Raw genomic sequence first — 13,310 nt, forward strand, 5'->3', positions numbered from 1 at the left:
CATTTTATCCAAATAATTCACATTTTTAAAAATGATTACCTTTTTCTCCGTAATAATTAAACAGTAGCTTGTACTTGATCCCAACTAAGATATAATTAATCCTTATTGGAAGCAAAACCAGCCTCTTGGGTTTATTTAATGTTTACATGATATTCTAGTAGACTTAAGGTATGAAGATCCAAATTACGGAAAGATCCATTATCCGGAAAACCCCAGATCACGAGCATTCTGGATAACAGTTCCCATACCTGTATTAATAATTAGAACAAAGCTACACACGGACTGTATAGCTAATATAATTGTGACATAATGGGGTGTAATTTAAAAAAATACAGCGCGCTTTGAGCACAAATAGCTCTTGGCACGTACTGATCTCTTTGTTTCTCCCCCCCATCACTTTTATCTGGTAGCAATTATTTTTAACTGCCCCCTTCTTCTCTCACAGCTATTTGGTGTGCCCTCCATTGTTCTTTTATGTAACACTACTATAAAATATTTGCATTAAATAAAGGGGTTGCACACAGAAATCTAGCTACAGGGGTTGCAGCCATCTAAATTATTATTTAATAAATATAGTATAGTCATACTCCAGTCTATAATTGTATTTAATTTTTAAAAATTAAAATATTTTTACATTTTCATCCAGCCAAAATCAGTTTTATTGCTTTCTTTGTCAGGCAGAACAATAACCAAAAAGGAAAATCAGAAAACATCATCAGCCATATTGTTTTGCACAATCGAATACATCAGATTGGCCTGTGAAAGTCAGTGCAAACATGAAAAACAATATAACAATAGGCTTGTAAGCATTGAACAAAAATGGGAGCATTGCAATAATAACACTTACAGCCTGGAGTCCATTAGCTTCCAAGAAAAAACAAGATTAATGCAGGAATCTAATTTGCTATTAAAGCTTATATAATACTTAGATTTTTGGATACGTTGAATAGTAAATATTCTAATGCTTTGGTTCGCTGCAGGTTGAATGTAAACTGATCCGTTTAGAAGCTGGCGGCACTGAGATACACCTCTTTAAAGGGATTGTAAAATGTAAAAAAGTAAAATGTGTCGACTAAAATGGGTAAGAACAGGGGCGGAACTGCAGAGGAAGCAGACCCTGCAGGGGTCCCGGAGGTATAGGGGGCCCCATGAGGCCCTCATTATTGAGCAATCTGAACATATACTGGTAAAACAGGACAACCTCTGGATTTGTTGGGGGCCCTAAAATAACTTTGTTGTGGGGTCAAGTCAGAACTAGTTACGCCACTGGGTAAGAAACACTATCCAAAAAGTCACATAAAATATTAACCTTGTGCATGTTCCACATGAACATTTGAACCTACATTCAAGGTCCTACTAAACAAAGAGGAGCCAAACTGCTACCTGAATATGCTTGTATTTTACAAGTCAAATGAAAGTATCTAGTGGTCCCCAACCGCCGGGCCGCGGCCCAAAAGCGCACCGGACACTCCCGCACTGGGCCACCGAGCTAGGATCTATTATCTTGAATGCTTGATGGCTAGGGTGTTCTGCATAAGGGATTTTTCCATATAGATCACTTGCAGCTACTGATTTTCTAATCCCAATAAAGTAATAACTCTAGTCCAGTCTGCTAAAACTAGAGGGTCAGATTATAGTTATGTAGGAGATCAGATCATGAAGCCATGGAAAAAAAACCAATGGACAAACATATGCTCTTAGTAAAAAGAATAATGTATTCTCCTTCCAAGTGCCCCTGCTGCTAAAATACTTTATATCTGTAATTTTATCTGGTCAGTCAAAAGGGCCCTTTGGGTCAGGCCCTCCACTCCAGTAGGCCTGAAGGTCATCAGTCCAATAGTTACCAATACCATGGGGCTCATTTTCTCGGCAATCCTTGTGATTTGAAACAAAAGAACAAATAGCAGCACCGATAGTGTAGGTTCCTTGTGATTATCCTTGAGCAGCAGCACATGTAGACTTGATCATACAAGTTTCTATGACTGAGATCAAATGTGTGATCTGCCCAGAGAGAAGCAAGAAATAACAAGGGCATACATTATATTTAAGGTGTGACACATTTGATGTAATTGTACTTTTTAAAACCCCCCATGTCTTACAAACCAATGAGAATAGCCATTTTGAATTCAAGTCTGAGTATGTTTTCTCTATTTAGTGGTACAGGTCCATTCATTTTCCCCTGTGGTACAAGAGCAGATACCTGTTCATCCGACGCCTGCGTAGATTAGATTGCATGCATGAATCGCACTCCACCTCCCAAAATAAAGTATAATAAATGCTGTGGCTTTCCTCCACTCAAGCTATGATGTCAGGTCTAGAAGGGAGCACGCTAATCTACCATAGGAAAATATTGTATAACATTGATAGGCAACTGCAATAGACTATGTAACACACCGGTGGGCGTGCCTGAGAAGTGTATGAGTAGTGTGACTTGCTGCTAGTGTATCCCAGGCACCCTGAGGCTATGGGCAACTCCCTGCAACTCCCAGCAGTGTGTATGGAGCCTGGGTGTCCCCTGGTGCACAGATCAAGCAAAATTGGGAATAACAGCAGTCCAGGGGTTGCTTCAAAACAAGAACTTATTTATTAAACATTCAGGCAGTGGATTTGTTCACAGAAATCAGGCAGTACACTCACAGCAACAGTGGAAAACCTTCACACTGTCTTTGTGATTTTTCCCAGCACTAGGGATCCCACAGGGTATCTTGCTCCTTGGCACTTTCTCTGCTCCTGAGCTCACCCACTTGTGCCCCTGTCTGGCAGTTTGATCACCACAAGGGCGCTAACCCCAACTACTCTCCTTGTCGAAGGCAGAAAACTGCTCACTAAAATAATCTGCCACTATCTTTGCTCCTAGAGCAACTATAACATAAACTCCTACAACTAAATACACTTTCCCTAACTTGGGGCCTGATACTGTCCAGACCCTCTTCTGTACCCACCTTCCCACATGGTGGGATCCAGGAAGAGAGCTCTGAGCACATGTGTGTTCTCCCTTTTAAAGTTTTACATACTGACACATACTGGGCAAAACCTTGATTGAACAACCTCTGGCTATTTTGGGGGCCCTAAAATAAATTTGCTGTGGGGCCCAGTTACATCTATTACACCACTGTCAGGGGATGCTGGGAGTTGTAGTTACTCCCCAACAGCAGGAGAACCCCAGTACAAAGAGTATTTCAGTAAATAAATCTCTGGTAGATTTCTAGGAAAGGGAAACAGTTACATATACTTGTTGCTGGCAGAATTCTGCATTGCGGGTCCCTGTAGCTAAATCTGATTATGTGGAATATATGGGTAATATCAGCCCCTCCAGACTGAGACACAACAGCAGCAGGTCTATTTCTCAGGCAGTTGCAGGTGAGAGAAGGGAGGGGAAGAGTCGGTGGGAGGAGGTGCGATTTCCCTGCAGGTGTCCCCATTGAGCTGCACAGTCTGATACAGAGGGAGTGAGTGGCTGCGGCTCTGTCGCATCTCTAGAAAAGGAGTCACCCCCATCCAGTCCATCAGCAGCATCAGCACCAACATCTCCCGGGCTGCTCCCTGTTACATCTACGTTGCTCTGTCGCTGTTTATCTCACGTCTGTCTGTAACAACAAGACTCATTCACCGGCAGATTCTTCCCATCCACTCGCCCCTGCGTTATTTTATATGATCGTCAGCCCCGGCGGCAGCAGCAGCAGCAGCGACACAGTCTGCCAGTGATTGAGCTCAGCATGGACAGCCGGAGAAGCAACTGGAATTATAAGGAAGATGATCTCCCCGTGTATCTGGCCCGGCCGGGCACCACCGCTCAGACCCCCCGAGTCAAGTATGGGGGGATGTTCGCTAATGTAGAAGGGGCCTATGAAAACAAAACCATTGATTTTGACGCGAACAGCGCGGGGAAGAAAGGGACCCGCACCCCCAGGAGCAGCAGCAGAAACGACATGGGCTGCGACAATTTCAGCGAGACAGCCAGCGATGTGACTGAGATCTCCGGCTCCGTCATCACCTCCCCCTGGGAAAGAGACGACAGAACCCCCGGTATTGAGATCAAATACACCCGAGGCAAAGAGCTGCTGCAGGGACAGGACAATGGCAAGGTATGGGGAGAGGCCTGTGATTTAATCAACATCACTGGGAGATCAGGACCTGCTGGGGCCATATCTCTCTTATTCATTCTCTCTCTCTCTCTTATTCATTCATTCATTCTCTCTCTCTCTCTCTCTCTCTCTCTCTCTCTCTCTCTCTCTCTCATTCTCTCTCTCTCTTATTCTCTCTCTCTCTTATTCTCTCTCTCTCTCTTATTCTATCTCTCTCTCTCTCATTCTCTCTCTCTCTCTTATTCTCTCTCTCTCTCTCTCTCTCTCTTTCTCTCTCTCTCTCTCTTATTCTTTCATTCTCTCTCTCTCTATCATCTACTGTATCTCCTATCTCCTATCTCTCTCTCTTATTCTCTCTCTCTCTCTCTCTCTCTCTCTCTCTCTCTTTCTCTTTCTCTCTCTCTCTCTCTCTCTCATTCTCTCTCTATCATCTACTGTATCTCGTATCTCCTATCTCTCTCTCTTATTCTCTCTCTCTCTCTCTCTCTCTCTCTCTGTCTATTATCTATCTATCTATCTATCTATCTATCTATCTATCTATCTATCTATCTATCTATCTATCTATCTATCTATCTATCTATCTATCATCTCTCTCTCTCTCTCTCTCTCTCTCTCTCTCTCTCTCTCTCTCTCTCTCTCTCTATATTCTCTCTCTATCTCTCTCTGTAACACCCCTCCCCAATGATTAAAATACTTAAAAGAGACAGTGGCGTCACTTTCATCTGCAATAGTCATGCTGCTGGCAGTGGATTTGGATCCTTGAGCCTAGGAGCTTGTAATCAAGTGCTATAATGACTTTTTTTTTATAGAACAAAAACATTTTAAAGCATTTCAGCTCGAATTAAGGCATTGTACTCAATGAATCATATTCATATATGGGAAAAATGATGCGTAATGGTAACTGAATAATTAAGTCCACAGGTGAGAGTCTATGGGTTCATTAGCTATACGTTTTCAGAGTTAATGAGAGTTCAGCAAATCAGCATTCAGTCACTGGGCAGAAAGATCTTCAGTTGGGTGGAAATTATAATATATAATAATCTATAAGGAAATAGGTTTCCATGGACTCAATAAACAGTAGGACTTCAACCTCTTATATTTCAAGTCTTTTCTGTTGCAAATCAGTGTAACAAAGAGAAGTGGTGTTGAGATTGGTAGGCCTGCTGTCTGTATCTCATCACTAAGGCTAAATCCCATCCCTAACACACTTACTTTACATGTTAATGTCCTTGACTTCAGAATTGGATGTCAAGTCTGAATTGCCAGAAGGAAAAGAAATAATAAACCAGTAGCAATAAGTAGCCTTATATATCCATTGGTATTGCAGCCCTGGCTCCCCCTGTCAAGATTAATGTCCCTGCTTTGCTCTCCCAGTTTGTTTGACAGCTGTTTAACTTCCCAGGATTTACTTACAGTGTAATCAATATACAATGCTTTCTCCCTACAGCCTCCATGATGGGCAAACACATGCATTGTAGGTTAGTGCAGCCATACTTGTGTCATTAAATAGCTGGATGTGATACATTGTTCAGCTGACAGAACCACTAGATCACGGTTCCCCAACCTTTTCTGGACTGGGGACTGGTGCCAAAATTTTTCTTTTTTGCGAGGACCGGGCGGTGGGGTCGGCGGGATGGGGTCGGCTGGGGGAGAGGTCAGAGGTGGTTGGGCAGGGTCGGCTGCAAATTTGGACGCGCAGGTCCAATTCGGCGTGCCTCGTTTTTGCGCACTGGGCTCGGTGGCCCAGTGCACTTTTGGGCCGCAGCCGGGTGGTTCGGGACCCCTGCACTAGATACTTTCATTTGACTTGTTAGATACAAGCATATGCAGTTAGCAGTTTGGCTCCTCTTTGTTTAGTAGTCTTCTCAAGCAAAGCATTGACCAAACAGAACCTGTGACTTTTCTCCATACGCAGTGAAAGCCAATGTTCTGAAATGGATCAATGATCCAGATTGAGAATGGTGAGACTGACCTACAACAGTCTTTCCCATCCACATTTATATGAAGAACTAGCCTTGTTTGGAACTGGCCACTGCTGGGTGGATCACAAAACTGATTTCTAAGGGTAGTAGCCCAGTGACAAATCTTCTCTACTTCAGGCGACTAATCTCCCCGAAATGCCTTCCTGCCGGCAAGAATACGAATCGCCGGCAGGATAGTATACAAATCACTTTGGATTTCAGAAGTTGCCCGAAGTTTCCTCGTGAGGCATAAGTACTATACTAAAAGTATGGAAACTTTTCAGGATAGTAATCAGAATAGAGTAGACACTAAGTGCTAATTAAGGTAGAGGAAAGTATAAGTTTGGGCCTACAGATAAAGAGACTGGAAGGTTTAAGTACTAAGTGACACTAAGATGGTCTCAGTTCAGATGAATATATTTAGAGGTAGTGATGAAGTTGATTTCAGTTCCAGGTGGATTTTGTTTGCCTGGAGGAATTTTGTTGGAGAAGTTGCCTGGAGCAATGAGGATCAAGGATCTGGCTGGGCAAGGAAGGAGAACTCGTAAAGTTCTTCAAAGTTATCTTTCTTAACCAGAAGGAGAAGAGCATGGACATGACATTGGGCACTGGTCAAATGTCTTTTATGGTATAAAGATTTAGGAAATCCCTGACTGTTCATATGTCTTAAGGCGTAACAATAGGCTTTTCCATGGTTCACATTTTCCCCTATAAAAGACCCATGTTGCATGGTGGATCTGTAGTCCCCAATTTTACAGTTGGATAAATCGATCCTCATCTATTTGGAGGGATGCAGTCTCCATCTGGATTTAGCAGTTTGGCAAGAGCTTCATATCATGGAGAGTTTATTGGGTACAGATGAAGTGTAGCTCTGTGTCAGACTTGACATAGGATCAGACATTACCATAACTGTTGAAGGTGAATTAATGGTCTGGTTTGGCAAAAAATGGTGCCATTGGTTGGAGCTTCAGTGAGTTGCTTGAGGCATAACAAACAGATTTAAAGGTTGAAAGAGTTGCGTCAAGTCCAGCACATATTGCCTACAGTTATGGCTTTATTCTGATTGTGAAACCAAATGTTTTTTTGGTTCTCATGTTGAAATATTTCAGCAATATAGTGTAGTGCAGCAGTGTCCGGAGCCCTGTCGCCTATGATTAATATAAAAAAAAAAATGGAAACTGTTAAATGTACATGAGCAGAAAGCTTTTATGCCCTTCATGTATGTTTAGCATCATGAACTTCTACAGCACAGCCACTCAGATCTTCTGCCTTTGAGTTGGGCATGGATAATCATTCTGACACCTAAGATTAGTTACTGAAAATAAAGTAAATGCTACCATAGCTAATAGTCTCCACGATGTCAATGGTTATTATTATTTAATTATTATTAAATATATATTCGGTGTCAGCACTCAACTGCCTCTCACTCCCTCACTGTCTAATTTATTTAGATATTTACTACACTTGTAGTTTAGCTAGAGCTAGGGGGAACAGGTGTGTGTATCAGTTATCATGCGATGAAACAGATCCAGCAACCAAATATACGGGGGGTACTGACCCTACCTAATATCTTTTTCTACCAAAATGTTGACCATAATCTGCACATCCCTTACTTTTAAGTCCATTTGGATAATGTTGGAGCTAATGTGGCATAGAAGTAAGTGTTATCCCAGAATAAGTTTTGCTTGTGATACTTGGGATTATATAGTTTCCAAGGATCTGACCCACTTTATTTTTGATATCAAGGTCTGTTGGTTTGATAGAAGGGTTTTCTTCCAAAACTAAGGGAATCTTCCGCAGCCAAATTCAGGAAGCCTTGTTGGCAGCTGGAGTTTTAATTGAAAGCCCCAAGAGAAAGGTTGTAAGATTTGCCTTAAGTCTTCATTTAAAAACATCTATTAAGGTGTCTGCTGTCTGCAAGAGTAGAAACAGTCTCTTATTTCCCCACAAGCCACAAAACATAAGGAGCTAAGGAGCTTCTTTGTAGGGATGTGGTTGATGTAGTGAAGATACCTAGGTGTTTGTATGTTATGTTATATTATCATCCATGGAAGGAAGGCCCGGAGGTTCAACCATGGGGGGAACTTACTATTAAATAGGAAGGTGTGCATTATTGTTATATACTGAACTTACTTACTTAGATGCCCTATATCCATAATGATCCAAGTCATAATACTTGACGATAGGAGCTCCTCATCTTGGATCTCGTAAGGCCAACTTTTGAGTGTCATTGACCTGCACATGCACAGTTGGGAAGCTCTTGAAAAGCTAAGCTTAGGACTTGTTGGAAATCCTCAAGCATATTTTCTATGTTGTGAGTAGAGTTGCCACCCGGCTGGTATTTTACCTGCCAAGGCCGGGGCCGGTATTACAAATTTACCGGCAATGCAGTTGACGGTAATTTGTAATACCCTTTAATAAAAGCCCTTGGCCTGACCCCAATCGTGCAGAACTTACCTTTTTTCCAGCGCTGTGGACATTGCTGCGATTTTGCTCTGCCCCTTTGGCGGCACGTCACGTGGCTCCACCCCTTTTTACATCACAGGCCACCCCCTTTTTGTGCCCGCCCCCCACTGGCCGGTAATCTTTTTCAATAAAGGTGGCAACCCTAGTTGTGAGTCGTCCCTAAGCTCAGTAAGTGACAGCAGCACAGAGCATGTGCAGTGAATCAGCAGAAAAGAAGATGGCGAGCTACTGGGGCATCTTTGGAGACACAGATCTTCCCTGCTAAAGGGCTGTTTTCACCTTCAGCTACTAAAACATAATGTGTAGCATTTCTACCCAATTCTTTGTTAAGCTTTAGTTCTCCTCTAAAGTGTCCAAGTCGTGGCTCATCTCCATAGCATTTAATCACATCTTGGAAGTTAGCAAGACGTCTCCAAAAAGTGAACTAGCCCACCCCAAGCTGGTCATCATGGTATTATAACAAGCTCCTCACTGGAGCTAACTATATAGGACTGCATCAAGCGACCCTGGCATGGGGGTCCATTCACATTTCCAACTTTATTGAGCAGGAAGGGTCTGAAACCTGCCCTGAATCCACATCTCTCAGTATAGCAATGAGGGCATTGCTTTGGTAATACAGTACTGGTTTCAAAATTTTCCAAAGTAAATGGTAACTAGTCCCGTCTTGCTTCGCCGAGAAATTTGCAAAACTCCAAAAAAATTCATGAAACAGCGAAAAATTCACGAAACGCATCAAAATTATTTTGCGACAATTTCGTCACAAGAGACAATTTTTATATGCACAAATCTTTTGTCCAAATGCATTAAAGTCAACTGGCATCCGAATAATTTGACGTGCAAGAATTTAGAGAAGCGACAATTTTTTTTGTTGCATCAAATTTTACCACAGCGAATTTTTGCGGCGGTTTTAGCAAAAGCATTCGCCATCACGAATTCAGGAAACTTCGCTGCAAATCCGTGCCTGCCGAATAAATTTGCCCATCACTTATGGTTACTAAAAATGTTTCTAATCTGAATTTTTATGATATTTAGCCATTATTTTTATTTGGAATAACTGCTGTTTTAGATCTTTACGTAATTTGGATCTTCATACCTTAAGTCTACTAGAAAATCATATAAATATTAAATAAACCCAATAGGCTGGTTTTGCTTCCCATAAGGATTAATTATATCTTAGTTGGGATCAAGTACAAGCTACTGTTTTATTATTACAGAGAAAAAGGAAATCATTTCTGGGAGGTGGCCTTCCCGTAATTTAGAGCTTTCTGGATAAAGGGTTTTTGGATACCCATACCTGTAATGATATTAGCTTTAGCACCACAGAACAGTGAGTGCAGCACTCAGCCAGGGTGGCACTTTAGAACAGGTGGACAGGGTTGGGTTCTACCCGCATCCGACCCTAGCTGTCCCCCCGTGAGCCAGCGCCCGCCAGCAACTTCTGGGTTCCTTTTATAGACCCGCTGCACCCTGCCGATGATGTCACAAAAAGGGACGGACAATAAGGCGTGTCTATAAAAAAAAGCCGGCAGACCGGCAGTGCAAGGTGGCGGGTGGGGAGAGCCAACCGCAACCGGAGGGTCCCGCGGGTATCGGGCCAACACACACATCACTAGTGGGCACGTGGCTCTGTCCTCAGTTAAAGCTTTCGGTTTGTATAGAGGCGATGCATTAACAGTTCTGAAAGAGTAAATGGCATAATATAGAAGCAAACATTCATTGTAGCTGTAATTGTACTATCGGGTAATATTGAAACTAAAAGAGAAAATCAATTGATGTCAAGGCATACAAACAATTGCAGTGAATATAACATTCCTTGCATTGCTTGCAACAATATTATGATTGTGAGGGATAGAAGCTGACGAGGGATCATTGTCTTTAAACATATGAACATAGTTTGCCTTTAAGGCATGCAGATGTATGCAGATGTGCTTACCTATTATGTTACTATAATGGGGAATTTATACTCAGAATGTTTATGGTGTATTTTATCACCATTTACTAGGGTGGTTTTCCCTGAAGACTTTCATATAAAGAAGAAAGTTGCAGCTGGTGTAAAAAAAAAAAAAAAGATTATTCATGTCAGTACAGTTTATAGTGATGGTATTTTTGGCAAATGTGCATAAAACACCAGTTTGGCTTGAATTGGCACAGTACAGAAATCGAGCCCTCGGTAAATCTGGCCTTACAGACATTGTTCCCCTTTAAGTAAACTTTTAGTATGTTAGAGAATTTGCTTTTCCTAGCAACTTTTCAATTGGTCTTCAATTTTTTTATGTATTATAGTTTATTAATGATTTGTCTTCTTCTGCCTCTTCTTCTTCTTTCTTCTTCTTCTGACTCTTCTTCTTCTTCCTCTTCTTCTTCTTCTTATTATTATGCCTCTTCTTCTTCTTCTTCTTCTTCTTCTTCTTCTTCTGCCTCTTCTTCTTCTCCTTCTTCTTCTGTGTCTTCTTCTTCTGCCACTTCTTCTTCCTCTTTCTTCTTCTTCTGCCTCTTCTTCTTCTTCTGTATCTTCTTCTTAATCATTTTCTTCTTAATCATTTTCTTCTTAATCATTTTCTTCTTCTTCTTCTTCTTCTTCTTCTTCTTCTTCTTCTTCTTCTTCTTCTTCTTCTCATTCTTCTTCTGACCCCAGCACTAAGACAAGCTCCATTTTATTTTTATTGTTACATTCTCTTACTTTTCTTTGTATTCAGGCCTCACCTATTCACATTCATCTTCCAGTTTTATCACTTGTATCACTGAATGGCTGCTGAAATTCCAAACTGAAGAGACTTGTAAAAAGTTCATTCAAAATTGGGGTAGTGGGACAGAATACATTATTGCTTATAGGTTGTTTTATTCCTTGTAGGTAGCATACACAGTAGTTCCAGAGAGAATGCTCCTGACTGTATACTCTGGATACTCCTGGATACCTATTTTTAGGGGGTCTGTTGAATTTTAAACAACTCAAATGATTAATGTTACCATATAGATTTAGGGTATATGCATGGAATTGCTTTATAGCTATGTGAATATTAAAGGGATTGTTCACCTAGGATGTAGAGAGACAATTTGTAATTGATCTGCATTTTTTATATTATTTGCATCTTTCGATTTTTTTACTATTTGGTTAAGCAGCCCACCTGTTTGGAATTTCAGCAGCTATCTGGTCGCTAGGGTCCAATTTAACCTAGCAACCAGGCAGTGGTTGGAAAGAGAGTCAGGAATGTGAATAAAAAGAAAGATAAATGATAAACAGAAACAATACCCATACAACTGTGGCCTCTTAGAGCAATCGTTAATTGGCTGCTGGGGTCAGTGACCCCCCATTTGAAAACTGGAAAGAATCTGAAGAGAAAAGGAAAACTGTAAAAAATAAACAAAGGCCAACTGAAACATTGCTAGGAATAGTCATTCTGTAAGATACTAAATATTAACAGTATGAGACATGTCTGTTCCTAGAAACTAGAAGCAAGTTAGACATGACTGTGTTCTATGCACGTGTATAGGATTAGCTGTAGCCATTACAGTGCTGTGTAGTTAGACTAGTCCATCAGACATCAGCAGAGTGAATGGGCCCCTAGCAGCCTATGACATACCTGCAGTGTGAGCATGGGGAGAGCTCTGCTGCCTTCTTATTGGTTCTCTGGTGTGTGATGATGGGATGACAGACGCCTAAGATTTGTAGTGAAATCCTGGGTGTAATGCGCCGCAGCGCCGGTAGGAGGAGCTCTATTCAACCTCTAGGGGTGGCTCTTCCCTGCCTGGCTGCAGCCGAAAAAGGTGGCAGGTTCATTTATAAAATCCCCCTATTTCTCTGCACAAGTAACTTCCCTCTTATTTGTTTTATTACGAATCCTCCGTATCCAGGGCAAACCATGTCCTACCAAGGGAAGAAGAGCATCCCCCATATAACGGTAAGAATACCGGGACAGCCGAGGGGTTTCAGCACCAGACATCGGTCCTTTGTTAGAGCGACGGGCAGTGGGGGGAGTGGGCGAGCGACAGCAGCAGGGCAGAGCGATCGAACGCGATGATTAGAAGCGGCAATGAGCGCAAAGCAGGAGGAAATTCCCTTTGTCTGGCCGAATCACTGGGGTCGCGGCTCGGCAGGTTCTGTTCTGTCTATAGTTTGGCTTCCCTGGGGCACTGGATAGAGGGGCATGGGGTGGGGAATGTGCCCCTAATGCTGTGTAGTTGGTGAGTGAGTGGCTTTCAGCACTAGGACAGCTCCTGTTTCCCCTATCCATTGTATCCTCAGCACTGATTGTTACATCAGCTCCACAAAGGCAAGTGTATAAATGAGAAAAGAACAAGAGTGTGGCCTCCTTGTTTGGCTTCAGTGGAATGCAGGCTGATTTTGTGCTCCATGGCAGAGACAACAGAATCAGGACAATAGCTTCAATGACTGTCTCATGGGTTTGAAAGCGACCCCCTCACCCACCTTCCCATTGCCACATAGCAGCAGTGCTCCCTTCAGCATTTCTTCAGGCAGCTGATTGGTTAGGCCATAATGTCTAACTCTGTACTACCTGCAGCTGCTGTACTACAACTCCCAGCATTCACTGACAGCACCAAAGTGGTCATGTCAGCAGTAAAACAATTTAGAGCTTTATTTTTTTGTATGTTTAAGAATATTAATAGGACGGTGCATAGATATAGAGGCATACTTGTCTTTCTACATATACTTTCAGTTTTAGGTGCTGGCTGGAGATCTCTGAACCAGTTGTGCTTTCTCTAAGGCAAATGTCACTTCAAATAAAAAGACACACAATTGGATAGAAACACAAAGGGCGCATAGGTTTCCATTGCTTGT

At 42.0% G+C, this 13,310-nt stretch overlaps 1 protein-coding gene across 2 annotated transcripts in view; it reads left to right on the forward strand.

Annotated features, from left to right (window-relative positions):
* Positions 1 to 2,625: 2,625 nt before the first annotated feature.
* The window catches only part of crmp1.S (collapsin response mediator protein 1 S homeolog), a 35,270-nt gene continuing 24,585 nt past the window's right edge, over positions 2,626 to 13,310 (forward strand). Inside the window, exon 1 of one of the 2 annotated variants that reach the window (XM_018243041.2) lies at positions 2,626 to 4,085. In XM_018243041.2, coding sequence (XP_018098530.1) covers positions 3,717 to 4,085 — 369 coding nt within the window. In that variant the 5' untranslated portion in view covers positions 2,626 to 3,716. Of the gene's footprint in view, positions 4,086 to 12,249; positions 12,412 to 13,310 lie in introns of those variants that run through there. The other variant, XM_018243042.2, reaches the window with a different exon arrangement.

This window comes from Xenopus laevis, chromosome 1S, assembly GCF_017654675.1.
Source record: "Xenopus laevis strain J_2021 chromosome 1S, Xenopus_laevis_v10.1, whole genome shotgun sequence".
NCBI lineage: Eukaryota > Metazoa > Chordata > Amphibia > Anura > Pipidae > Xenopus > Xenopus laevis.